General features: G+C 46.6%; 1 protein-coding gene and 1 long non-coding RNA gene across 2 annotated transcripts; both read left to right on the top strand.

Moving 5' to 3' along the window:
- Positions 1–16,177: 16,177 nt before the first annotated feature.
- LOC136491290 (cell number regulator 13-like) lies at positions 16,178–18,140 on the top strand. The gene is made up of 4 exons (XM_066487558.1): positions 16,178–16,360; positions 16,496–16,960; positions 17,034–17,101; positions 17,189–18,140. The coding sequence occupies exons 1-3, from the start codon at positions 16,355–16,357 to the stop codon at positions 17,085–17,087; spliced, it is 525 nt and encodes a 174-aa protein (XP_066343655.1). The 5' UTR covers positions 16,178–16,354; the 3' UTR covers positions 17,088–17,101; positions 17,189–18,140.
- A 3,399-nt stretch (positions 18,141–21,539) lies between these two features.
- Positions 21,540–26,883, top strand: LOC136491297 (uncharacterized). Its single transcript, XR_010768008.1, has 3 exons — positions 21,540–22,203; positions 25,435–25,586; positions 26,666–26,883. It is a non-coding gene; the product is annotated as an uncharacterized lncRNA (long non-coding RNA).
- The last annotated feature ends 217 nt before the right edge of the window (positions 26,884–27,100 follow it).

Here is a 27,100-nt window from a genome sequence, read left to right as displayed (position 1 = left end):
GTGGGCATGGTCTCGCTTGGTGTTTGGGTGGGGGCCACCATAGGTCTAGTTGCCGCCCAGCTCTAGCCCAGCGATGCGGTGGACTTGCATGAAGTAGATCTAGGATTCCCGTCGCTAGCACTATAGTCCTCGAGGAGGATTGCGTCATTGGTGGCTAACTTTGGCACCACCGGTAACGCAATCATTGCTACAGTGAATGTGGATCACATCCTCCATTCTGCTCTTGATGAAGAGTAGATTAATTATGATTTCGTCCTCCCTATCATTTGTAAAAATATCTTTTTTCCCTAGAACAAGGACAATGTTATCTTATTACGTTAATGGTGGAGCAAAACTGGACAAATTCTAATGCTTTGTGTGTCGTATGATCTGGGTGTCCATGCGGTGAGATTGTGGGAGGAGTGTACAACAACTATGTTGGCCCCCCTAATATATGGTGATGAACTACTTACTCATAGGAGTATGATATGGTCGTTGCCCTTCACTCAATTCGTACTTTAGAAATTAAAATGAGTGTTTAGCTTCGGCATTGTCAGTTGCGTATCATCCGGGCGAGTTGAAGCGTCGGTCCTGATGGTTTGACTTCCAATGCATGGTTAGTTACAGTTGGGAAACCCACCCTACTAGGAGTAATGAGGGCATGGCATGGCTACAACTTCCGCGGCCGTGGGAGTTCGACGGCAACCCGAGATTTTTTTTTGAGTCTATAAAAGCGAAAGAAAAGGAGGAGGTGATTAACTACCAAAATCTCAGACTCACCTTCTCCTTTGTGATCTCATCCAGTCGTTGTGCTTCACTCAATTCCTACTAGAATGAATGTTTAGCTTCCTTTGGAATCATCGTTGTCTTTGCGTTGCACTTATGTTTGGATTCAAGGATGGTGCAATGAGTTTACCATGATTTTATGCAAAATGACTTCACAAAATTCACCATTGTATTAAGGGCGCCAACAATGGTAGAAGTCAGTTACTAGCGCTAAGCCAACCTCTCCAATAGTGCTAGCTTTTAGCAATGGCTCATAGTATGATTAGGTCCACATGACACTCTCACATGATCTTGGAATGTGTGTATGAGCCAAGCCTTGATCAAGAGCTATATTTTTTCTCTCTTCTATTAAAATATAAAATATAAAAAAATGCTTAGAGCTAGCTTATGAGCTAGCTATTACGGGTGCCCTGACCGTGTCACATTTTTAGTTGTGTATCATTCGGTGCACGTGTCATCCTACTTTAGATTGTCTTGACAAGCTGATCGGTGATGTTATCTATTGAGTGGCGTATCATCTAGCTATGCACTGCTTTGTGGTTTGGATGCGATCTAGACAGCATAGCCCAAAACAATGCCAGTTTGGAATCCAAAGCGACCCACGGCGAGGCCACCCCAATTGTGGTTCCTGAGGCACCGTCCCAATGCTCCCCGTCATGTCACATTGAATCAGAGCGCCCTCAGTTGGCTTCTCCACCCACACACGCCTAGCCTCACCAATCTCGCCACCCTAAATTCTAAGTCCCCCATCCACGCCCTTCGTAGTGCATCTCTTTGTAAAGCTCCTGCTCCTGTTCTTGTTCTCCTTTGGCCTCACAGCACTCTCGGTGGTCTAGGGCTCATCACCATCAGATGTCCTGCCACGCTGTCTCATCCACCGCGTCATCGCACTGGATGGCACCGGCATCTTCTATGACCAGGCACGAATGTTGTGCACCGATGCCTCCACTGTCTTCCTCCCACTAGTGCTGGTCATGCAGATCTCATCTGGGACCCTTGACCTTATTGGTCCCTTCGTGCTCCCATTCACCCTTCCTGGTTTTGGTGCTCTCTAGTTCACCCTCGCCGGTGTGCTCCCCCTCCCCGCAGTTGCCGTTCCCATGCTCCTCGGGCTACATCACCACCGACTCCGTTGATGACCATGCCCATGAGTATATGATGCCCTTCCCAAAGGGTCACACTCTACACATCATCGACCGGTGCGGGCAACTACAGTGCCCTATCTGCCCTGGTCGGGCAAACTAGCAGTGGACCAGGGATGCGGCCATGAACCATGTCCTGGGGACCATGAAGTCTAATGCCATAGATGACAAGAAGAAGAGCTACCACCATACCCTAGCGAGGAATGTGGGAAGGCTTCTGCCACTACCTACTACTGGTGAGGAGGAATCTAGTGAGGATGGTGATGGCTAGATCTGAAGGAGAAGGGCGTTGTCGTGGGGTCAAAACCATGGCAAGCATGTTGTTCGAGTTGGTGTCAGAGTACGGGGTCCTCGGTGGCTCGGATGCACTCAGGAACACACAAATTACATAGAGAAGATGCAATTGTTTATCCTGGTTTGGGCCAATTCTGTCCCTATGTCTAGCAACTGATGATCCTTAATACTCAAGAGCACCCAAAATCTAGGGGGTTACAATAGAGTGTAAAGGAAGAAAGTTTCGTAGGGGGATTAGGTTGGTGCTAATTCTAAGATTGCATCACTACCGGTGGAGTCTCTCTTGTCGGAGAGGAAGGAGATGGCAGGATGTGGTGGAGGAGGGGCTCTCGGTGCCCCTCTCAAGGTTGCCTTGCTCTTGGAGTGGAGAAGAGGCAGATGGAATGGAATGGAGTGTCTACTGATCGAACCTCGATCCTCACCCCTCTATGTCTGACCTTATCCCTTATATAGTGAGGTAGGTCAAGTATAAGGTAGTTTGGGGGTTCTAGTCTATGGTCTACATGCGTCGGAGTCTAGGAAGGGCTTGTAGTGGTGACTCATGGACCGTCGAGGTGTCTTGGAGCCAAAGAAGCCTGGGCATCATCCGGCTGCTCTATTCTGACACTCTGCATGTCAGAGGGTGCCAGGTTGGACCGGCCTACCCTAGGTGAGACCTTCTAGAGTCTTCTTGGTGGCAAAGGAGGTCAGCTCTAGGGGCTGACGTGTGGGCCTAGAAGCCCCCGAGCCCTCAGAGGCCGCAAGAAGCTTTGTCTTCTTATGTCATGCCCTAGACATGACCCTATCAGAGGAGCAGTTGGTAGGGGCATGCCTAGGGAGCGATGCTAGGGAGCCCCTGAGCATCGGTAGCCCGGGGCTTGTCTTCTTGTGCTTAGGCCTTGGTTGGCATTATTAGCCGAGCAGGAGGTAAGGGCCAAGCCTAGAGGTGTCATAGATCAAGACACCAAGGCTTGGGGAAGCCTTAAGCCCTAGGCAAAAGCTATGGTCGAGTTAGGCTTGGTTGGATCTCTTTGCCAGAGGATGCATGCAAGCATGCCTGATGGGCATAGCCCTTGTACCCTCAAACAATCCTGAAGGGGTTGGTCGGGGAGGGCCTCTTCATTCGAGAACCATTGGACCCAAGGCTTAACATACATGTATCTTAGGATCTCATCAGGAGCCCCTGAGCCCTTCGTGGCCTCACCTGGCATGATGGTGATGAAGCGCTAAATTCGATCTTTTAGTGACCGAACCCTCCTTGGTGGGGACGGCTTCCACTGGTGAGAGTGTTGTGCCCTTCTTGGAGTCTTCTTCTCTAGTGTGATGGATGGCGCTTGGCTATCGAGGCTGAGCAAAAATAATGTTAATCCCTTCATGAGTCCATGTCGCATGGGTCTTCGACTTGAGTGAGAGCTCGGTGGACTCGTCTGGGAGTCATCAACTGTAGGCCCAGGGGTGCCCACATTTCTTATTAGAGCCTACTGTGGGCTAGGTGATCAAGAGCGTTGGGCTCTGGCTCAAGGCCATCTGATCATCTAGAGCGCCACGCCGTTCTTAGGGCTGCAGTAACAGGACCCGGTCCTCTTATGCCGGCCTTCTAGGCTGACCCTCTATAGCCATAGATCACGGAAGTGGGAGCATGCCAAGGCTCGAATGGAGGCCCTCATTGGGCCCACTACTCAGCGGCTCGACCCAACTCTAGAGAGTTGGTTGGTTTTCAAGGGATGTGCCACATGAGCGCCTGTTGATCGAGGGTCGGGTTGCTCCATCTAGGGAATCGGTGCAGCCCTCGAGGCCATTGTGGGGCCTCCTTGCTAGCAAAGGGGTGGCTTTTGGGCGCATCCCATTCGCTGACACCTTGCGTAGGCAATTGATGGCGTCTGGGCCATCGTGCCTAGTGGAGGAGTTATGACATGCGTGCGCCCCTGTGCTGTCCCATCTTGTCTGGGAGATGGGATGTTGGGGCCACATAGAGTAGATCAGGTGGAGGAGCCATGGAACTTGGTGTGCATGGATCCAAGCCATCGATGAAAGCCGATGGGCCCAAGGGAGGCGAATCCCCCCAAGTCCCACAAGGAGGCGTGCATGGAGTGGGCGGCGAGCGCGGGGGAAAGTGGAGCAGGGACTTGACTTGTCTCCAGTGGTTCCCTAACTTCGCCTTTACTGCATGGCCATAATCATGCAACCACCTAGAGGTGGGCTACAGGGATTGAAGGAACACCTGGCCAGTTCCCCAGGGTTGTTTGTAGCCACTAATGCCTGATTGAAGGGCCTAGAGCCACTCATAGCGCACTACCTTTGGCTATAAAGGGAGACCCCTAGGGGACGTAGCGTCTTCAATCCCTTCCTCTGGCCCCCTCTCTTCTTCTTCCTTAGATCCATCTTCTTCAATGGCGATGGCAGCAGCAATGAAGTGCAACGCTTCCCTCTGAGTAAGCTTGGTGTTGTCCACCGGGCGACTGCTTTTTCGAGGGTGGAAGGACTCCAGCAAGGCAGCCCCCACAACTACATGAGGTTAGAGGAGATCCTCCATGATGCTACATGGATCCTGCTTCATGTAGGGTGGGGGGCTACCGATCTTCTTCGATCTTCATCCACGGCAAGGTCGGTCAATCCCTCGGAGGCCCTCAGCCTAGGAGCCCAGTGGCGCAAGTCACGCAGAAGGGGTCAGGATGACATCTTGTCGAGCCTCTTCCTACGGGAATCCCCAGCATATGCGCCTAAAGTAGGTCTGGGGAGGTAGGCCCTCTCTGGCGTGGTAGGTCCACCTCCGCTGCTAAAGTCCCCTCCCCTCCCTAAGGAGGAAAGGCGATCATCATGGGGTCATCAAGCCGACCCTGTGCTGAGTAGAACCAGTTTTTACTACCATATATTGTAATTGGGTCATTCCCAATCAATGAAATGAAATTACTTTCATGTGTAATCCCATTTTGCTCTTGAGTCATGCTTAGAGACTTGATCCCTCATTGGGCTAGGCTGTTATGACGATGGCCTCATCGACCAAGATCGCCGTGCCCATGCTACCAGCGGGTAAGTCCGTGACAACCCTAGGTTTATGGTCGTTCCATGCCCTGGTCATGTCCCTTAGAGGGGAGATCCTCGGCTTCCTGACCAAGCCACTCATATAGTTCCTGAGCCCATCTGTTGGTACTTGGGGGCTCGCTACCTCCCATTTTAGGTCACCACGAGCGGCTCAAGTCAGTACTCGGACATCGTTCATCAAAATGGTCGGGGTGCTCCTGGGCTCCCCGGCTACAGCCATGTGGGCTCACCTCCCGAATGTCCCTCGCACTTTTAGTTGCTTTGGGTGACATTGAAGCCTAGTGGGCTTGCCTTGAACCCTCAGCAATGCCCCTTCTAGGGGGGCCCTAGACTGGCTTGTGGTGGGGTGGAATGATTCAATGAAGGATCAGGAGATAGGGAGAAATCTACAAAGAAAAACACAAGAGATGGGAAAGAGGACATAGCTAGTAAAGCAATGGTCGGGGTCACTCCATTAGCGCCTTGCCAATCTTTCGCTTGCTCCTCCTGCTCTGTCCATCCCATCTTCCCCTCGCATGAGGGCCTTCTACAGTGGTCCTCCTTGAAAAGGTCAGCAAGTGGTTAGCTTAGACAATCTTGTGATGTAGCTGAGCCATTGTTGGGATGACTCGGGTCAAGGAAGATAGCGAATAGAGTAGATAGAGGTAAGCAAAGTAAGAGGATCGAGACTTATCTTGGTTTTTGTTGTTGAAGAGGTAGGCTAGTAAGGGAGGTCGACAGGCGGGCCTTAGCTCGGGAGCCATCACTTCTATGCGAATGGCTCGGTGGTGGCCTTCCCTCAAGGGGAAAGGGTAGAATTCACCTCGATCGGGTTAGCCCCTTCTAGGAAGCCGAGCGCCTAGATGGAGGGGACATCTGAGCCATCACTACTGCCAGAGGTCTTGACCGCCTTGCCGATGCTCGGTTGGTCGAGCACCACTACCGTCTTGGTTGCCTCCTCCTCCGACGCCCTTCCAGTATCGTGGCTAGGGCCATCGGGAGCACAAGGGGCGATGAGAGTAGCCGCTTGGGCGATGTAATCTTGCTTGCAGTAGTAGGCTTGCTCGAAGCTGCCCTTGATGGTGATGACCCCCTTCGGGCTAGCCATATTGAGCTTGAGGTAAGTGTAGTTGGGGACGGCCATGAACTTGGCGAATCACGGTCGACCGAGGGGGGTGTGGCAGACATCGGGGAAGTCAATGACCTCGATGGTGAGCGATTCCTTGCAGAAGTTGTTCGGCTGGCCAAAGGTGACGTTGATTCGGATGCACCCAAGGGTTACGGCTTCCTTCGATGGCACAATCACATAGAACCTCACCTTACTGAGGCATAGGCTGCTCCAAGGGATGCCCATCTTGTTGAGGGTGCTAGTGTAGAGTATGTTAAGGCCGCTGCCCCTGTCCGTCAGCACCTTGGTGAGGCGCGTGGTGCCCATGATTGGGCTAACCTTGAGCAGGTAGTGCCATGGGTGGATGACATGATTGGGATGGTCTTCTTGGTCAAAGGTGATGGCCATCTAGGACCACTGGAGCCATGTCAGTATGGTGAGGGTGTGGACGGTGTTCACCTCCTGCTCGGTGATGTGGCATTGCTGGCGATATTCATATTCTTGGGAGCCCTCGAAGATCATGAGGCAGTGTTCGGCCTTGGGCAACTCATTGTCTTCCTCCTGGGTGCCATCCACTGGGTCACCAGCCTTCAGGACAAACTTCTAGGCCTTGCCTTATTGGCCAAGGGTGCTACAGATGTAGCACTTCATGGAAGCACAGTCCTTGAGAAGATGCTTCGCATGCCCCCATGGAATGGGCAGGGAAACTCGAGCACCTTCTCAAAGTGCTCTAGTCATGTAGCGTGCCTATGGGGCTGAGGTTTGAAGGTGTAGTCGACCGCGGTGACCATCTCCTCCCCGTGGTGCTTATGGTCCTTGTTTTGTCTATCGCAGCATCGCTGGGATGAGGCAGGATCATTGGTGTCGTCGCCACCACTAAGGTGGCCGGTGGCCTTGGCTTTCCCACTAAAGTTGGCCTAAACGGCCTCCTCGCTGGTGGCATACTAGGTGGCAATGTCCAGGAGCTCCCGCATCATGCGCAGGGTCTTGTGGCCGAGCACGTGGATGAGCGCCTCGTAGGTAATGCAACAGATGAAGGCGTTGATCATGTCGACATCGGTGATGTTTGGGAGCTCATTGTGTTTCTTGGAGAAGCACTGAATGTACTCCTAGAGGGTCTTGTCGGCCCTCTACTTGTAGTTATGGTGGTTCTAGGAGTTCCTTGGGTGGGTGTACATACCCTGTAAGTGGCTGATGAAGACCGCACGGTGATCACCCTAGCAGTGGATGCTGCTGGGCTTGTTGAGCTTGATAGGAACAGAGGAAGGTACTGGATGGCAAAGTCATTGTTTGACCCCCTAGCCTTCATGGTGAGGCCGTAGTCCTCTAGCCAATGGTATGGGTTGGTCTTGCCATCATGCTTAGAGATGTGTGTCGGTGGCTGGAAACACCTGGAGTAGGGGGGCACCTAGATTGCTGCCCCAAATGCTAGGGGGCAAAGTGATCCAAGATGGGGCCCTGGTCCTATCGCTCAGGGGTATAGGATAGTGCTTGAGCGTGGCGCCTGGCCTCCATGGTGTCACGAAGGTCGTGGTCATCGCCGACCAGGTGGCGCGCGGGGGAACACCGAGGAGAAAGGTCACACCTTTGCTCCTACCGAGGCTTGGTGCCCTAGGTCTATGGCCGGTCAGAATTGTTGCTAGAAGTGTTGTCACTGCTCCCTACCACCTGCAGTGGGTGAGTGTTGGAGCGCCCCACGTTGGTTGTGGCCATCGTCTAGGATGGCTGGGAGAGCGCGGCGCGGCACCGAGAAGCCACTATTTGAGGGCGATGCTGAGGAGCCGTGTTGCCTCGTTCAGCCGCTCGTTGGTGTTTGGGTCTAGCATGTTGGTGATGTCTTACAAGAGGCAAGCAGTGGCTGCCATGTTGTACACTATGTGGGGGAAGCAATGGCCGCTAGGATCCCCCATGCGGGCATCGTCATCAACACTGAGAGGGTGCGTAGTTTGCTACTGTGCAAAGTCCTGCCTTTGGTGCTTGAGCTCTGCCTTGGTGGCCTCCAAGTCCACCTGCCAAGAGCACAAGTAGTCCGTGTTCTCCTAAAGGTAGGCCACACGGCTGCTGGGACTCTAGTCCAGCGGCATGAGCCCAGGCGCCTTCTCAGCAAGATCGTTGCAGTCGACATGGTAGCACATGCACGGTGGGGCATCATAGTCGATGTCATCAGAGTCATACTCTAGTCCATTCCCCAAGGGGACCTAGAGGAAGGCACAGAGCGAGGGGACATCAGTCCCAACTACGCTGAAGAGGATGATGCTCTATGGCAACTCACGACTGATGAGGTGCTCCAGCTCTAGCTAGAAGGATGCCACCACATTCTTTATCCCGAAAGGTAGGTCTAGGAGGTAGTACCAGAAGCGATCAGGTGGTAGGAGCACCTCACTGGTGGCGATCTGGTGGTGGACGTTGGCCAACATATAGAATATCTGGCGATGGTTCGACATGGTGGGCTTTAGGCCTAGACCATGCCGGATCTGATGGGCTAGAACCTCAAGATATGCTCCCAAGAGTCCTAGAGGAGGAGGCAGTGCCAGGGGCTTATTGCCCGCTAGTGCAGCCCCATGGAGTGGACGAAGCTCGCTGTAGTAGTCAGCAATGTAGGCCAGTCTCCCAAAGTTGAGGACCTAGCCCGGAGTGAAGGCACTGGCTGTGATAGAGAACTCATCGGGGAAGTGGACACCGCCATCTAGGGTGGCACCACTTACTCCGGTGATGAGGCAGGTGGCTCCGACCATTGTAGAGCTAGAATCGCACATGACGCTGCCCCCTACCCGGCGTGCCAGCTGTCATGGAGTCAAAACCGCAGCATGCATGTTGTTTGAGTCGGTGTCAGAGTATGGGGCCTCCGGTGGCTCGGGTGGACTTAGGAACACAAGAATCACGCGGAGAAGACGCAACGGTTTATCCTGGTTCGAGCCAATTTGGTCCCTACGTCCAGTAGCTAATGATCCTTATAGTCAAGAGCACCCAAAATCTAGGGGTTTTATAACAGAGTGTAAAGGAAGAAGGCTTGGTAGGGGGTTAGCTCGGTGCTAATCCTATGGTTCCCTCACCACCGGTGGAGTTTCCCCCTTGTCAGAGAGGAAGGAGATGGTGTGATGTTGTGGAGGAGGGGCTCTCGGTGCCCCTCTCTAGGTTGCCTTGCTCTCAGAGTGAAGCAGAGGTAGATGGAATGGAATGGTGTGTCTAGTGATCGAACTTCAATCCTCTCCCCTCTAGGTCTGACCTTATCCCTTATTTAATGAGATAGGTTGGGTACAAGGCGGTTTGGCTATTCTAGTCTATGGTCTACATGCACCAGAGTCTAAGAGGGGCTTGCAGCAGTGTGCCATGGACAGTCGAGGTGTCTTGGAGCTGAAGAAGCCTAGGCATCATCCTGCTGCTCTATTCTAACACTCCGCATGTCAGAGAGTGTCGGCTTGGATCGGCCTCCCCCGAATGAGACCTTCGGTAGTCTTCTTGGTGGCGAAGGAGGTCGGCTCCAAGGGCTGACGTGCAGGCCTAGAAGCCCCGAGCCCCCGGAGGCTGTGGGAAGCTTTGTCTTCTTGTGTCACGCCCTGGACGTGACCCTATCGGAGTAGTTGGCAAGGGCATGCCTAGGGAGCGACACTAGGGAGCCCCTAGGCATCGGTAGCCCAGGGCTTGTCTTCTTGTGGCTAGGCCATGGCTGGCATCGTTAGTCAGGCAGGAGCCAAGGGCTGAGCCCGGAGATGCCGTAGATCGGGAGCCCAAGGCTCGGGGAAGCCTCGAGCCCCAAGCAGAAGCAGTGGTCGAGTCAGGCTCGGCCAGGTCTCTTTGCTAGAGGGTGCGCGCGAGCATGCCCGATGGGCATAGCCCTTGAGCCCTCGGGCGATCCTGAGGGGTCGGGTGGGGTTCTTCTTCGTTCGGGAACCATTGGACCCGAGGCTTAACATGCTTGTATGTTAGGATCTCGTCAGGCGCCATATGCATCGTTGCTAGGCCTTCTATGTACCAGGAGGTACATATGTAATTAGCAATCACGAATTTGATCAGTGGGATGGCACTGATCTTATATTGTGAAGTCATGTAGTAGAAGTATAATATAAGTTAGTATGAAAAATGACTTTGATTAGTGGGATGGTACTGATCTTGTATTGTGAAGTAATGGAGAAGTAGAATATCAGTAGAATAGAAGTCAAAGTAGAATATAAGTAAGTATGAAAAATGAGTTGGCGCAGTGGGATGGAACGTACTGCTCTCAATGTAATTTGGTGTGGTTCGTACCTTAGAACTGCAAACTTTGGCAACAAACCAATATATATATTAGGTAATGTCAATTTCAGCTATCAACCAATCAGGTTAATTTGGCAACCAAAATTAGAGTTTCTAAAGTGCCCTGAAAACTTGGCTATCAATGTCTCAGTGCATGGTACAGTGGCTCCCTGGCTGAGTGGAAAACATAACTCCTGGTACAGTATCACACGTCTAGCGGAGTGTCCTCTTCCATTTGTTTATTCATAGTGGACGTTGGGCCCGGTGGTGATGTTGATGAGCACCGCCATCCTAGCGTTCACACCGTCAGTGTAAAATGAACTTGGTACATAAGTGCCCGCGGCAAAAAAAATTCCCCAAATTTTCCATTCCCGCCCCCTGGAGCCGCTCGCCGCTCGTTGAGTCGCCGTCGCCCTGCCAGTCGCTGCCGTTCGTCGACGGCCCACCTGCTGGCTTCCCCCCACCCCACTGTTCGCCGGCGGCAGTTGAGCTCGCTATCCATTTTCCTAGCCATCGAATCCCACCTCTCCAGCTATCCTTTCCTACAGATCTAAGGTAAATAAACAATGGATTGGCAAGGGCCAGTTGCAGAATAGTGGTGAAGTGTGAGACATTAATTATTCTTGTATGTTGATTAAGTGAAATCAGTAGCCTAGGGGTAGATACTTGTATCTTTTCCTCATTGTGTTTGCATTCCATTCATTTAGGACTAGAAGTTAAAGATAACATATTTTAGAACTCGATTTGCAAGTAGAACTATCATATGGGTAGATCCGTCATAGCTTTACAATTTATATGTAGTCCCTTTGTCCACAAAAGGATGCAATTTTTGCTTTTTGAGAAGTCAAGCCATTTGAACTTTTACTAAATTTATATAAAAAGTACAAACAATAATGATATAAAATGAGAACCATTAGATTAGTTATACAATATATTTTCATAATAAATTTATGTTGACACATAAATGCTAATACTATTTACTAGAAACTTGGTCAACCTTGAGCTATATTGACTGGCGTGAATCCCATAACTGCATTCTTTTCTAGACGGAGGTAGTACTCATCTGGAGCTTGGGATCTAGTGTTGAACAAGGCTGCTTTATTTGTGCAGGTGAAAATGACTTGTAGAGCACCTTCATTGCAAGGTTTGTCATCACCTATTAAGTTCTTATTTTAGTTATGTGTACCCATATTTGAACGTTGTTGGTGGCACCTTGCTAGGTAGCATCAACTCATTTTTTTGCTAAGTTTTGAATTGAATGGCTTGATGAAATTGTGTTTTGTTCGGACATTTAAAAGGATGGCTTGTGTTGGACGATTGACATGGCAAATGGTCGCCAATCGATGATGGACTGGTCGGACTGATTCAGGGAGTCAGCCTCCGAATGTAGTAGCAAGGCCTGAGGGTGTCTTCCCCTTCCTCATTCTTCGACCTCTAGGGAAACAATAGGGTAATCCATCTTTGTATTTCCATACCTGAGACAACTCTAATATATATATATATATATATATATATAGAGAGAGAGAGAGAGAGAGAGAGAGATCAAATACCTCCCACCGAGAGTAACACAACAACCACAGCAACTAGGCCAGCTAGGTGCTAGGCTAAGCGAGGGCCGAGCAAGTTGCCCACCTTGCCCAGCAGCGCTAAACATGTGACCACCTTGGTGGATCCAGCTGGAGAGCCCATTGAGCCAGTTGGTGTCATGGAGCCGTACAAGATGGCCATCGGGGTGTTGGTGAAGGACAACATACCCATCAAGTACAGGTACTAGCATAAAAAGGATAGCGAATGGGTGGTTCCATCCAGTATGATGGAACTTTGCTAGCAGAAGCTAAAGGACCTGTTTGTGTTTCCTGTTGGATTTGATGAAGAGGTTACAAAGGAGAGGGCATTCTTTATCATGGACAACTCATTCAAGTATTTTAGGTACTACCTAAACAAAAACTATGTAAAGAAGGCATCGAGCTAGAATGGCATAAATACCCACATCAGCAAGAGTATTAGAGTAATTTCATGAGTTGGAAGGAATCGGATGAGCCGAAGGAATAGAGTGAGACAAATATGATCAACTCCCAAAAAAATAGGATGCCGCATTGCACCGACTCGTGTGACTACATGAGAAAAATCCAAGATTGGGAATAGGAGGAGGAGCTGACCCAGAGCGGTGTTACGGTCTATAAGGTTCCTTATTGAGAGGGGGTTACCTTCAACCCAGATGGCTCCCTAAGTTATCAGGATGCTGCAACCGAGGAACTGGCACAAAGGGTGAAGGCGGTCCACGAGGAAGTTGGTAATGATACTTTCAAGCCTAATAGGGAGAATGATCAGCTGACCCGGGCACTGGGAAACAAAGAGCATCCTGATCATACATGAGGGTTTGGACTTATTCCATGGGAGCTTTCCTTCCCAGATGACATCACCACGTATAGAAGTCATATGAGGAGGAATGCCCAAAAAGAATTGGAGATGCAACGCCTGATGGAGGCTGTTCGACAAGAAATGAAAGAAAACATTCAACATTTTCTTCAAGAGCTTGAGGAGAGAATGAAGAACCATCCTTCGACACCAGATGAGGATGCTGCGGTCAGGGTCATTAGCCTAGACCGGGTACAGAGTAGCTGTGGAAGCACATCGCTTCCTCTCAATGACGCATGTTTCACGTTCCCCATTGATAAGATCACAGAGCCAATACCTTGCAACCTATATGTGTAGGAGAAGTTCTATAAGACCAAGGTGGCGTAAGGTCCTGTCTATCCTTGTGGCAAAACAGGGGATATGTTGTAGAACCATATGTTGCCTATAGGGTACTCCAAGGTGACCATTGATGCAGTAACTAAGACCAGGTACCGTGCAGTTGAGTTAGATCACCCAGAGGATGAGCATAGGAAGACACTGGGGGAGAACTTGGGTTACCAAGTTTTTTGGCCCAAGCGCTACATATCCTTTGGCTCAGATTCTGAATCCGACGATGATATGGATGGCGAAGACTTGGAAGACTCGCACCAATACAAGGAACAAAGTATTTCATCATCACTATGACCCAAGACTCGCAAGACTGGTCCATCTACTAGGACTACAGCTCAACCATCTCAGAACTTGCAAGAAAACACATCGACAAAGGAACCGCTATGACCCACGACTCACAAGACCGGTCCATCTACTAGGACTACAACTCAACCATCTCAAAACTTCCAAGAAAACACATCAACAGTGGAAGAACTTCCAAATGCTGAGCTTCAACGGCATAGAGAGGAGGCGCCACATGTATGGAAGTTTCAGGCTAGGGTGATATGGTGGCTCCCGGAGAATTCCTGAAATTCGGACTGAGAGGGCGGGAGGTGTGTAATTGGTACAAAGGTCAGCATAGTGTTCAGTTTGGGGCAAGAATTTTGGATAAACAGTTGTACAGGGAAAAAGATAACTCATTGTGGATTCAATTCAGGGCATTGTATCAATTTTACCCAAAGTTGGCCCAAGACATTCATATCATGAGCTTGTGGACCATGTAAGTCTAGTTAGTATGCCATGCATTTTATAGCTCTGAGTTTAGTTTCTAACAACTACACTTTGTTTTGTAGGAAGGCGGCAGACTTCTACAGTGCACAACAGATTCAAATAGGCTTCTTGAACCTAGTGGTATGCAATCACGGGACACTAAAGTACACTAGCACCATCAATGAATTGGCAAAGGGCTTCCATCTCAACAAATCCCGCAGCATACTTCTATCCTACAACTACGTGTAAGTTTGTTCTAAATGCCTAATTTTCTACTCCATTACATATTTGAGGGTTTAACCTAATTGGAACCGGCCAGTGTTTGAAAACTATGTTTGTTGTTGTCATTTTTGTAAGGATATTTGTGTCTTGGTGGTGATGTATGTTTGGATACAATACATTGTCTCTGTCTATATATGTTGCTGGCGATGCGTAAGCCATGAAATTTCTGTATTGTTGGTGCTATAACGTATTATGAACAATAATGATGCACAGTGGTAATGCCGGAGGTAATGGACACAGCATTACTGTTGGAACAATCACAACGGTGATGGTGATGTTGTCCCTCATTATCGCTGGAGGGAACACCAGCCTCGTACAATGGCACCTACATCACTGACGGATGGTATGTCTGACCAGCGTTGATGTCTCATCATCACAGCCGGATGGTACACCGGTCTGGTGTCGATAGATCCATTATCATAGCCAGATGGCATGTCGGTCTGGCATCGATAGATCCATTATCTCACCGCTGGTTGGTACGCGGACCCAGCGATGATAGGCGCATCGTCACCGCCGGATGGTGCGCTGGCCCGGTGTCGATGGCTGCATCATCACCGCCGGATGGTACGCCGGCCCAGCGTCGATGGTTACATCATCATCGCTGGATGGTATGCTGGCCCAGCGTCGATGGTTACATCATCACCGTCGGATGGTACGTGGGACAGGCATCGATGGACGCATCATCACCGCCGGATGGTACGCCGGGCCAGCGTCGATGGTTACATCATCACCGCTGTATGGTACGCCGGGCCGGTATCAATGGACGCATCATCACCGTCGGATAGTATGTCGGGCCAGCGTCAATGGTTACATCATCATCGCTGGATCGTACACCGGCCAGGCGTCGATGGACACATCATCACCACCGGATGATACATCGGGCCGGCGTCGATGCTTACAACATCACCACCGGATCGTACGCCGGGCTGGCGGTGGTAAAACACCGTCACCACCGTATAATCACATCCATTTCATTTTCATGTTTATCGGTTCAAGGTAAACCTTTAAGCATTGTCCATTTACCTTAAATCGTTTGTGGCTTTGAAGTGTGATGGCTCCATGTAATGACGTGTTGACGACTTCAAATGGACCATCCCACTAGCTACTATGCTTTCCATGCTTGAATAGCACTCTTGAGTTGAGTAGTAATAACTTGTCACCTTACTTGAATTCTTCTTGAGCCTTTTGTTGCGCCATCATTTGATTCTTTCCTTGTAAATCTTGATGCTATGGTATGCCTTCTCTGTCCATTCCTCTAGCTCAGACAATTGCGCACATCTGTCTATTTCTCCTGGCTTGTTGGAAATTCATGTTCCACTTCTTGATTGGCCAATGAGCTCTTTCAAACTCGGCCGACAGATGGTAGTAGGTCTTTCCATATATGAACTGATAAGGTAACATCCCAAGGGTTGTCTCATATACAGACCTATATATATTCCCAAAGCGCATTAGGAAGCTTGTTCATCCACACCTTCCCTATATCTCCACAGTATTTTGTAGAATGTTATTAATTTGTTTGTTCGAAGTTTTTGCTTGGTCACTTGTTTGAGAATGATAAGGTGTGAAGATATTAATGGTATTTTATCTTCTAGAACCAATTGGCCATCGCAAGGTGAAATGTTGAGGCATGAAGAAATAAAAAGAAGACATAGAATTATGGACAAGTGGAACAGGCAAAAGCGACAAAATTCCAACGCCCAATATGTACATTGTGCATGATTAAAATATGTATATACCTTGGTCTCAAGGACCTTAGCACTCGTCATGTGAGGACAAAGGAGTCAGGTATACCGGACATTTCCGGATACCGGAATTGAAGTTTCCTACAGACTTCTCAGACGCGTTTTAGCTAGTCATCATCCTGGGAACGCGAGTCTCCAACGACCGGACAGCACTTTCGAGAGAGGAAGAAGGGCTCACCGTGCTCTCAGTCTCTCACAGCGTTGATCTGGATCTGATCTACAAACTAGCAGGAGGAAGAACTGCTGCTGCTGCTGCAAGTGCAAAACTGCAAATCCAGTTGAGCGACTCGATGAAGGTTGAGCTTTAATCTTTGCTCGACCTGGTGTCCTTTCCAAGGTGCCATAATTTTTGACTGCTCCGTGATCGATACTTACTTTTGTTGCTGAATCTAATCACTCGTATATTCGCTTGTAATCCGACATGCTCGCAGTTAGTAAGTCAGTCTCAAACAGCAACTGCATATACATATATGGCATCGTCCTGGGATAGGGTGGGGCAGGCGGCGAGCGTGATGCAGGTCACCGGCGTCGACGCGCTCGGCCTGGTGAACATGATCGTGCAGGCGGCGCAAACCACACGCCGCAACAGGGATCTGTGCCAGCAGCTGGCCCAGCACGTTCTGATCGTCGCCGATCTGCTCCGGAAGCTGGACATCCCGGTGCTCAGGCAGCACCTGGAGACGCGGAGGCCGCTGGAGCAGCTGGATGCCGCTCTTTTCCGTGCGTACAAGCTCGTCAGGTCCTGCGCCCAGCGACAAGAGAACACAAGCCAGATCTACCAGATGTTTACCGGCGCGAAGGTGGCCTCCAAGCTTCGGCTGGCGCAGGAGGAGATCGACCGCTACATCAACCTAATCCCCATGATCACCCTTGTTGCCGCCGTCGGCGCCCGGCAGGTCTCTTCCCACTTCAGTGCCTTCATACGGAGTATATGTCACGGATGTCTTAAGAAATTTCCTCCACTAACAGGCTACCAATGAGGTGCATGAGGATGGGAGCAATAATGATGCTGCCCCAACTTAAAGCGGGTTTCCTGAGTATGTAATTAAATTCTTTTCAGTTTATTATCAGATTCCATAGATTATCATTGGAGTGATGTAGTGCTTCACTGTAAGAATTTGCAGGAATCGGTTCTCTCTTCAACACGTTGCCCAATCACTCACACTCGAGGAACTGCAACCACAAGGTCCTTATCCGGTTGACTTATTATATATATTCATTTCTTATTTGCAAGCATGCTTAAGCAGGAATTGTGGTCCCAAATACTTTTTCTACGGAGTGCATCACCTGTGCTCCTACACGGCTATCACAAAAGACAAGACCAACAGGTCATAAATAAATAGTTATCTTTGTGATCTTCCTATGTTTATTGTCGAACACGCATTTACTCATTAATTTCTATCCGGTAATGGTAAACTTATCAATTACTATGTCACTCTTTTCCGGTGCATTAGAAGGTCGTTTAAAACTTACAGCTTATAAAAGTTTGTTTTCCCATGAGCTTTGACTTTTATTTTTCTAACACAAAAGGCATATGCACACATTGTAATATATATCAATCCTGTTGTGACAAACTTATCAAAGATTATCCTGGTCAAAAATATTTATCACACTCGACTATGCACGATTTTTTATGCAGATATTTAACTATTATTATCTTCTCAAAATGTATTCTTAAAATCCTTCACAATAATGAGATTTTGCAAGTATTTTCCAATACAAACCTACACATATATCTTACATGTTTCTAAACCGAAAAATTTAGAAGCTATTGCTGTTTGTAAGCTTTAAGGTTTGACCAAATCTTTTCCTAAGCGACAAGATTTTTTAGCAGACAGAGTACTTTGTATTTGCATCAATCAATATCCATAGTTTTTCTCCCTCTACATGGCTCCTCCACCTATCTTTAATATGTATTTAGTTGAAGACTTGGCTTAAATTATAGTGTTTCTTGTTGCATCCCATGTCTTACCATATTATAAATCTGGGTTTTGAATTTCAATTTTTTTAATTTATTAGTTGCTACAGTTTTCTATTCTCAAGTTAAATGGAACTCTTGTTCTTATTTTTAGCTTTATTCAAAATTTTGTTTTATATTTTATTAAAAATAATGATTTTAGGTTGTAGACTATACTCTTAATTACTATTGTGGCATAAACATTAATTTTGGTACTAAGCCACAGTGCTCAAGGTAAGCAATAGAGCTTGAAATAAGATCTAAGAGGGACAAAAACAATATTGGCCTCAAGAGAATAATTAAGACTAATAATCAGTGTTTACTCCCAGAAATATCAAAGATCATGGAGATCATAGATACCTTTTGTGTAAAGGAATCACTGTGTTGCTCCAAATGATATCTATTGTTTAAATGTACACTTTATGGGATGTTTTTAGTTTATCTTTAGGGGTAACAGATGTGATAATTTGGATGCAAATTTAAGGGGTTATAATTAGATCATATATCATAATGTCATGGTGCATCATTGATGCAAATTTAGGGTCACTTTAAATTATATTTCATAATGGCATAATAGAATATGTTGGTAACTTAAATGTGGATTTATTAGATGGTTACTTTATATTATTTTTCATAATGGCAAAGATAGGTATATTTTTGGAAAACATAATATATCTAATGGAAATTTCTAGGTTCTATCATTTTTTTTGTAGCCCATCTCATGTAGATTAACATGGAGAGTTTGTTGGAGACATTTAATTAACAATATCAAGATAAGGTCACATAATTTCTGCTAATGTTTTTAAACATCACCATAGTACATCGATATGGTTAACACACTTTTATTAGGAAAATAAAATACAAGTGGTACTCAAATCATGGGATTTCAATTATTCGTAGTTACCAACAACATTCCAACAAACTGAATAAACTTGCATATGAGTTTTTTTTTATCCCAATAACTGGACGTAAACAAGGACCTTTTGTCCAAGTGCCATTCTGTTAGGTTTAAGAAGTCGAAATGCACTAAAATGCCATTTTGTGGCCAAAACTTCAGTAGGTATATATAAATATATTATTATTGTATTACTACCGCCTTTTCTTTGAAGAGACAACATGTCGGGTTCATAAACCCGGGGTCCCTCGGGGACCGGCTTCCACGCCAAGGCTCGGCCCAAGCAGACAGCATGCAACTCATGGGCCAGCCCAAATACCTGAGCGACAGGCCAGAGGAGTGATCCAATCTCCGACCGGAAGGTCAGGCCGAGGAGGAATAACGCCCGTTTTCCAACTCCGGCCCACCTCTCCGACCAGAGCGCTCAATTCTGTCGCCAGCCCGCCTCCGGACGGCCTCTTCGACCTGAAGGCCTGGCCAAAAGCACCACTTTTGACTCCGACCCCGCACTCTCCGACTGGGGATACGCCCAGCCCCTGCTCACCGCTCTTCTCCGACTGGCGCGATCAGAGTCGACTGGGATCAATCGACCGGGGACGCCCGCTCGGTAGGAACCAGGAGACATGCGGAGAAAAGCAAGGCAAGGCGCACAAGTCAAACCACAATACCAGGGACCATACCCTGCACGGAACAGTAATCTGCAACCGCCCTGACACAAACAGTGTTGTAGGCGCCTGCATTTCCCCTACAGTATTGTGGGCGTCATTAAACTCCCATAGGTAAGGCTCCCCCCGCATGCCTCTCGGCATCGACAGTGTTGTGGGCGCCGGGATTTACCATACCGAGTGCACATGATGAAACTCCTCACATGCCTCTAGGCATCAACAATATATTCAGGTACCGACATCTGCCATACCCAAACAAGGACGATGGAACCTCCCATGTGCATCTGACATCCAATAGTATTGTGGGCGCCTACCATCATCCTGTACCCGTCGGCATGGGCAACAAGGCTAGAAGCATTCGTATTCTCTCCTTCTCACTTGTAAGGCCATCCCCTTCATCTATAAAAGGGGATGCGCTCTCTCCCAATAGACCCAGTGAACCAAAGTTGATTCAGGCTCAGTCCCTTTAGATTCATTAGATCGACCAAGTTCACTAGTCCACAACCGTAGAACCATCAGGTTCGAACCTCAAGCGCACGCTTGAACACTTAGCTCGTAGCGGAGCTCCTGTCGCTCTCGGCCCTTCCGACCGGAGCCGACCGGACCTCTTGTACACCCCCTCTTTCTCCTTCTCATTTTGTAACCTCACTGCAGACTTTGAGCACTTGGGCTCAGGGATAAAGTCACCGATCGACTTAAACTGGACGTAGGGCACGTTGCTTGAACCAGTATAAACCATGTGCCATTGAGTGCTAGGCCACCTCCGATCACAACGTACGGTAAAACTACAAATATTTACGTATTGGTCACTTTCTGCACCAACACAACAAAAGGTGACATGGAACCTTCGGTGTGTAAAAAAAGAGTTGCCATATTTTAGGCAACCATCTTAGACAACCAACTGATAATATAATTAAAAGGGTAATTTATATTTTTTGTATAGTTAAATAATGACAAAATTATATGTTGTCTGAATAATAATAAAAAATCAGGTACCTGGAATATATGAGAAGTGGATAAAAAATGCTTCTTTCTGTTACCTAAAATATTAGCCTTGTTCGTTGCAGCTAAAAAGCTCTGCTACTGCTACCATAAGCCGCTGCTAGTACAATGTTTCTAGGGAGAGCTACAGCAGCTAACACAACTGTGCCAAACAAATATAGTTAGATATAGTAGCATCAAACTCATGTTTTTATCAAAAATATGAATATTTAGGTTCCTCGATCGACATGGAAGCCAGAAGAAACGCTTGGCAAGATGAAAGAGGAAGAAACCAAACATTTTTGGCTAGATGTGAGGAGTGTGCTGTGGTTTAAGGATCGGCTTGTAGTACCGAAAGATAGAGAATTGAGAAACCAAATTCTAGAGGAAGCACACTCTTCCAATTTGACCATTCACCCAGGTAGCAGTAAAATGTACCAAGATCTAAAAACACGCTCCTGGTGGACAAAAATGAAGAAAGAAATTATAGCATTTGTTGCTAGATGTGATAATTGTTGTCGCGTCAAGGCCATCCATTTGAAGCCGGCTGCTACTTCAGCCACGGTCTATCCCAAGTTTGAAGTGGGATGACATCAGTATGGATTTTATAGTTGGGCTTCCAACCACTGAAAAGGGTTATGATTCCATATGGGTAATTGTTGATAGTTTGACTAAATCTACACATTTCGTCCCTGTTAAGGAAAGATATCGACCCCATCAGTATGCAGAGTTGCACATTGCCCAAATTGTATGATTGCATGATGTGCCTAAAAGCATTGTGTCAGATCAGGGACAATAGTTTGTTAATCATTTTTGGGAACATTTGCATAAGCAGCTAGGTACCCAATCGATCCGTAGCTCTGCTTACCACCCTCAGATAGCTGGTCAGACTGAGCGAGTGAATCAGATTCTAGAGGATATGATGAGAGCTTGTGTGATTTCTTCATTGGGTTCATGGGAGAAATGGCTACCTTTGGCCGAATTCTCCTACAACAATAGCTATCAAGAAAGCATCAAGATGGCTTCTTTTGAAGCTTCGTATGGTCGAAAGTGTAGGACTCCTCTGAATTGGATTGAGCCTGGTGAAAGAAGGTATTATAGGATTGACTTTGTCAAAGAAGCTTAAGAACAAGTTCGAATTATTCAACAACATATTGAAGCTGCTCAATTGAGATAGAAGAGTTATGCAGATAAAAGGAGAAGTCCCATTGCATTTGAAATTGGGGATTTTGTATATCTAAAGGTGTCTCCTATGAAGAAAGTGTAAAGGTTTGGTGTGAAGCGAAAGCTTGCACCTAGATATGTAGGCCCATACAAGATCATTGGACGAAGGAGACCAGTAGCCTACAAACTCTAGTTACCTCCAGAAATGAGAGCTATATTCAATGTTTTCCATGTCTCCCAACTCAAGAAATGTCTTCATGCGCCCAAAGAAGCTATTGAACCCGCTAGTGTCAAGATCCAGTCAGATTTAACCTATGAAGAAAGACCTATTCGAGTGCTTGAGATGATGGAAAGAATGACCCATAGCAAAGTCATTAAATTCTACAAGGTGGTATGGAATAACCATAGTGAGCAAGATGCTACGTGGGAACGAGAGGATTATCTTCGTGAGGTCTATCTGGTTTTCTACAAGAGATGGTTAGTCATGCGAATCTCGAGACGAGTTTTCTTTATGGGGGGAAGGGCTATAACACCCTAGGTGTTAAGCATGCATTTACCATTGGCATTGCATGAGCACAAGCATCATTGATCATTCATGAGCATAAGCATCTCAAATTTTATCTCTATGATTGCTTATATCACAAGTGTTTGTTATTAAATGCTTTACATATGCTAGGGTCTACATGTGACCAATGTATAAAATGTTTGTGGGACCCTAGGAGTACCTTTAACATGTTTAGAATGTCATTTGAAACAACTTTGGTATTCATGACTTGAACCATTTAGCCTCTAAGTCATGGTTATAGTGTAGGCTTTCATTTTCAAGTTGTATGATTGACCCAAGTTGAACTATATCATAGAGTGTTTGCATGGTAGTGCACCCTTAAGCAAAGTTGTAGTACTTGACTAGAGTAACAACTTTTATTTTTGGGTCAAGAGCTCATTCAGTGCCTAACATGGTCAAATAGGGATCACAAGAATCAACAAAATATTGTTTTCAAATTTGCTATGTTTTCAAATTTGCTAAGTCATGAACTAAGTTTTAGTTTCCTTGTACCCTACTTTGAAGCTTTGCAATTTGAAAACCATGGTGAATTAGAGGAAAATTTCTAAAGCAAAGTTGGAGTTTACATGTAGCTCTATAATTTCTATTCAGGGAATTTTTGCTAACTCTAACTGGTTTGGGAGATATTGGGGATCAAGGTTGCTCTGTTAGTCGGCTTTGTCACTAGACTGAATCAGTTGAGGGCAGCGGTAGTGACCAACTGGGGGCAGGCCAGGCGTGCCGTGTGGTGGCCATACACCGGTGCCGGCCTGACCCATCAGTCTAGCATGGGGAGTAAACGCACGTGCCTCTACTGCTCGCTCCATTTCACACTCACACCTCGCTCTCTCTCGCACGCACCTGAGCAAAGCGAAGCATAGCGCCACCGCACCTTCGTCGTGGCTCCACCATGCCCACTTGCCGCCATCGTAGCTCCACCGCTTGATTCCTCATGCCAACAGCTCTGCCACCTTCACCTCTATGTCCCCGAACCACTACTACCTCACGTCATGCCTTGGTAAGGCCCCATTTGGCCTCGTCACCACCAGGCCATCACCAGAGCACCACTAAGCTTTTGGCTCACCACGGCCAGCTTACATAGAAGCACTTCTACTCTCTCTCTCCCTCATCTGGTCTTTGCCATAGGTCCTAGCATCTAAACCCATTGTCCATTTTGACGCTACCACCTGGTTGGTGCCGAAATGGGTCGTCGCTCTACGCGCGGCTGCCATGGCCACTGTGGCACTCGAGCTCGCCATTGCCGAGCTAGCCTATCACCTCCATCCTTTCTCATGCGCATTAGGTTGAGTAACCCTAGACCTAGCAGGTGGCATGATGGATACACGCCTCTCACCGCTGTCTAGCCAGAAAGGTGAGAGCACCGCCATGCACCGAGTGCCGCTGCATGGCCACACACGTGGACCAAGCTCACCGTCACATCACCAGAACCCTAGCCACCTAGGTTAGCTTTGATAGGTTATCGCAAAGCTATAGAGCACTTCACTAGAGCATATGGTGGCCGAAGGATGCTGGCATACCACCGCATGACCTCCACCGTCTGCCATTACCACTGACAAGCTACTTCCGGAGAGCTTCTAGGCAAACCGAGGACACCTACCGACGCGGCTCGACATGTAGAGTGCAATGGTGTAGATGCTACCATCGGAAACCTCACCGATGGTGAACTCTCATCGGTCATCCACCATTCTCTACTTCTATGTGTCTAACGTGTGGGTCCCATTGACCGTGGGCCCTAGCTGTCAGCCTGTGTAGCTTTTGATTTTCTAAATTGTTTTCACAAATTTGAATGCATGTTTCAAAAATTCATATCTAGAGCTAGGAGTGTTCAAATGTGGTGAACCAAATTTTGTTGGATTCACCATGAAGGGTAGTATTTGATAAAAATATGAAATACACTATTTCTAGTATTTTTCTAGGAGAATTAAATGGAGCTAAATAAGTGCTTTTAACTTGTTTGCAATCTTGTAAAATACATACCTTGAGCTATGGAAGTGATAAAATTATGATTACAATTTTGTTGATCTTGTGTTGACATGCTCTAGATAGGAAAAATACTAAACTTGTAGTAAACTTGATTGGAGTAGGGTCTTTCTTTTTATCTTTTAATAAATGGTGTTTTCTGAGGAAATTCATAAGGATAAAAATAAGTACCATATTGCCATGCAAATTTTTGTACAGTGTTAATGGGGTTTAGGGAAGCTAAGAAAAATATGAAATCTATTGCTTGACACTTTTCAATAGGCTAAACTATTTTTGCTAAAATAAACCTAAGCACCTTGTCATTTTTGTATAGAGGGCTATACTTATCCAATTGGCATGAAATTTGTACAGTAGACTTTTGGGGTCATATGTATGCTACTGTAATGTTTTATGAATTTATGGAGCACTAAAAATATTTATCTCATAAATCACCTTATTATATAATGAAATTAATAAAGGTATCTAAATACATTAGTTTGGCATAAACATAATCTTTTCAATAGTCCTTGTGATGCATATGATCTTCTGATAATGGTAGTTGTGCTTGAAGTTGATTGGTTATAAACATCTACTTAATTATTGCTTTATAATTTCGCTAGATGGCTATAGGAGTAGTTTCTGTTGTATTGGTAAATTAATGATGATAATTACATTTCCTGTGAAACTTGATATTAACAAAGTTGCGGATAACTTACCGATCTTACTTGTGTCAAATTTTCATGGTAATAGACTAAATAGTTTGGGAGTTATAGCTGTTAGAAGTTTGTTGTCAAAATTTGCTTATCTACTGGACAGATCTGGATGATTGAATTGTTTCACCTAGATAGCTATTGAATTATCCTATGATGACTAAATTAAAGTTGTAGGCAATTTTGTGAGATTTCCACAAAGTCCTAGATCACAGCAATTGGTTGAGTAAAACTCTAGTTATGATCTAAACTTGTAGCCGCTGTGTTGTGGTCCAGAAATGGACTTAGTGTGGATTCCTGAAATTTCTAGAGAGGAGATATGCACCTACTCAGTAAATACGAATTCAACTTGGTTATCATCTAAGTAACTTGATATAATCATCAGCATATAATCATGCACATTCTCATGTCAATATCACTCTTAATTCTTCTTATGCATCCATGATACTTACTTTATGCATATGCATGCAATAGGTGCAGCGGAAGAAATCACATGGGTGGAACTCGAAGCAGATCCACAAGAGAGAACCAGGAAGCTCAGCACCAAGAAGCTCCAAGCGAAGGCAAGACTAAAGTTGATCATCTCCAAGAGTGCCCTGACCACCAGCCGACCATGTTTGAGAAAGGCAAGCCCCGGAGCATTCAAAGTCTCCCCTGTTTTACAAAATATTTCTTGAGTCCTTTATGTTTGATGCATTAGGTTATAAGAGTTGATTGGAACCACTTGTTGCATATACTTTCCTTATCCAGAAATATCTATATTGAATCCTATGTAGGTCTAGGATCGACCTTTATGCTTAGCCATGCTTAGAATGGTAGAAGTCGGGTGATTTCCTATCACCTACGAGCTATAGGTGGTAACTTGATCACGGTTGGCTATATTGTGCTATCGTGGAACGTAACCTGGTGATGTTGAACAATTGGAGACTAAGTGGAATCTTATATGTTAGGTGTGATGACTTATAGTGATTCCATCTATGTCATTTAAGCACTGGCCGTTGGAGGCCCTCTTGTCATGTTGAACGCATGCCTCTCACATAGTTGGCCAGATAAGTCCTTCTGACCGTGAAGCCGAGTAGCTCAACTCAGGCTGGGGACACGAGCAATTAAAGTGTGCACCTTGGAGGTAGTAAGGATGTGTGGAGAGCCAATGGCATGAGTCCAAGGGCGGGTTTGAGTCTCAAGCCTCCTGGTAGATTGGTAGTATCTTTGAGGGTGCGGCGCTGGTCTTACCCATGATTTTGGACCTGAGTTGTACCAAAGGTGTCTCGATGTGACCCTAATGGGGGGAGTATGGGTGTGTGTTAGGAATAATTCCCAAGCTAGGTAGGAATCAATTCAAATCGCCATCTCTCCCAGATAGTGAGAACTTGACATGAGCCCCCTTTATCAGAAGAATTGATGAAACTGTTGGTTATGTAGGTTATGAAAATGCTCAACTTGATATGGTTACTATTGTGATGATTTAATGGTACACCACATGTTTAGCATAGGATAGATGCTAATCTAGAATGTAATAGGCATAATAAACTTGTGATTCAAATGTTAAAAGATACTAGATAAATATTGGCTTGTAGGCAAATGATGTCAACCAGCTCCACTTATAAGCCTTGCATGATCCTTGGTGTCTCTTATTTTTGATTTATGATGGGTAAGTCTAGCTGAGTACCTTCTCATACTCAGGGTTTATTTCCTTATTGTTCAGATAACATGATGTACCATGGCTACTGTAAACACTACTTTGCTCCTGTAGTGGATGAGGAATAGGACCATGGGCATGGTTATTCTACATATGATCTCACCCTTGTGCTTTTGTTGGAGATGACTGTGAAAACTGGCTATGTATCTAACCTACTGTTGATGTCATTCAGAACTATGTTGATTCCACTATTGTTAAACTGGTGTTGTAATAATTATGTTGGAACTCTGATGTATGACAAACTATTTATGAACTTGTTGTGACATGTGGCTTGTATGTTGAATCATGTACAATCTTGGCTTGTATGTTGGTTGATTCGAGATCCTTCATGATACTCGATGGACTACCGGATTTATATGGGCTCAAGTGTGATGGTTTGACTACCTTGGTGGTTGCTATTGTACTTGTGCTCTTATAAATTAGACAGTTCTATTACATTCT

Source organism: Miscanthus floridulus, chromosome 1 (genome assembly GCF_019320115.1).
Source record: "Miscanthus floridulus cultivar M001 chromosome 1, ASM1932011v1, whole genome shotgun sequence".
Taxonomy (NCBI): Eukaryota; Viridiplantae; Streptophyta; class Magnoliopsida; order Poales; family Poaceae; genus Miscanthus; species Miscanthus floridulus.
The sequence above is the reverse complement of the archived record's forward strand: the minus strand, read 5'-3'. Positions and strand labels throughout refer to the sequence as shown.

What these genes read in the sequence shown, in the direction of transcription:
- LOC136491290 (XM_066487558.1), top strand. An exon ending in CCGCCGTCGGCGCCCGGCAG is followed by an intron (nt 16,961 to 17,033) that starts GTCTCTTCCCAC and finishes CTCCACTAACAG; the next exon opens with GCTACCAATGAGGTGCATGA.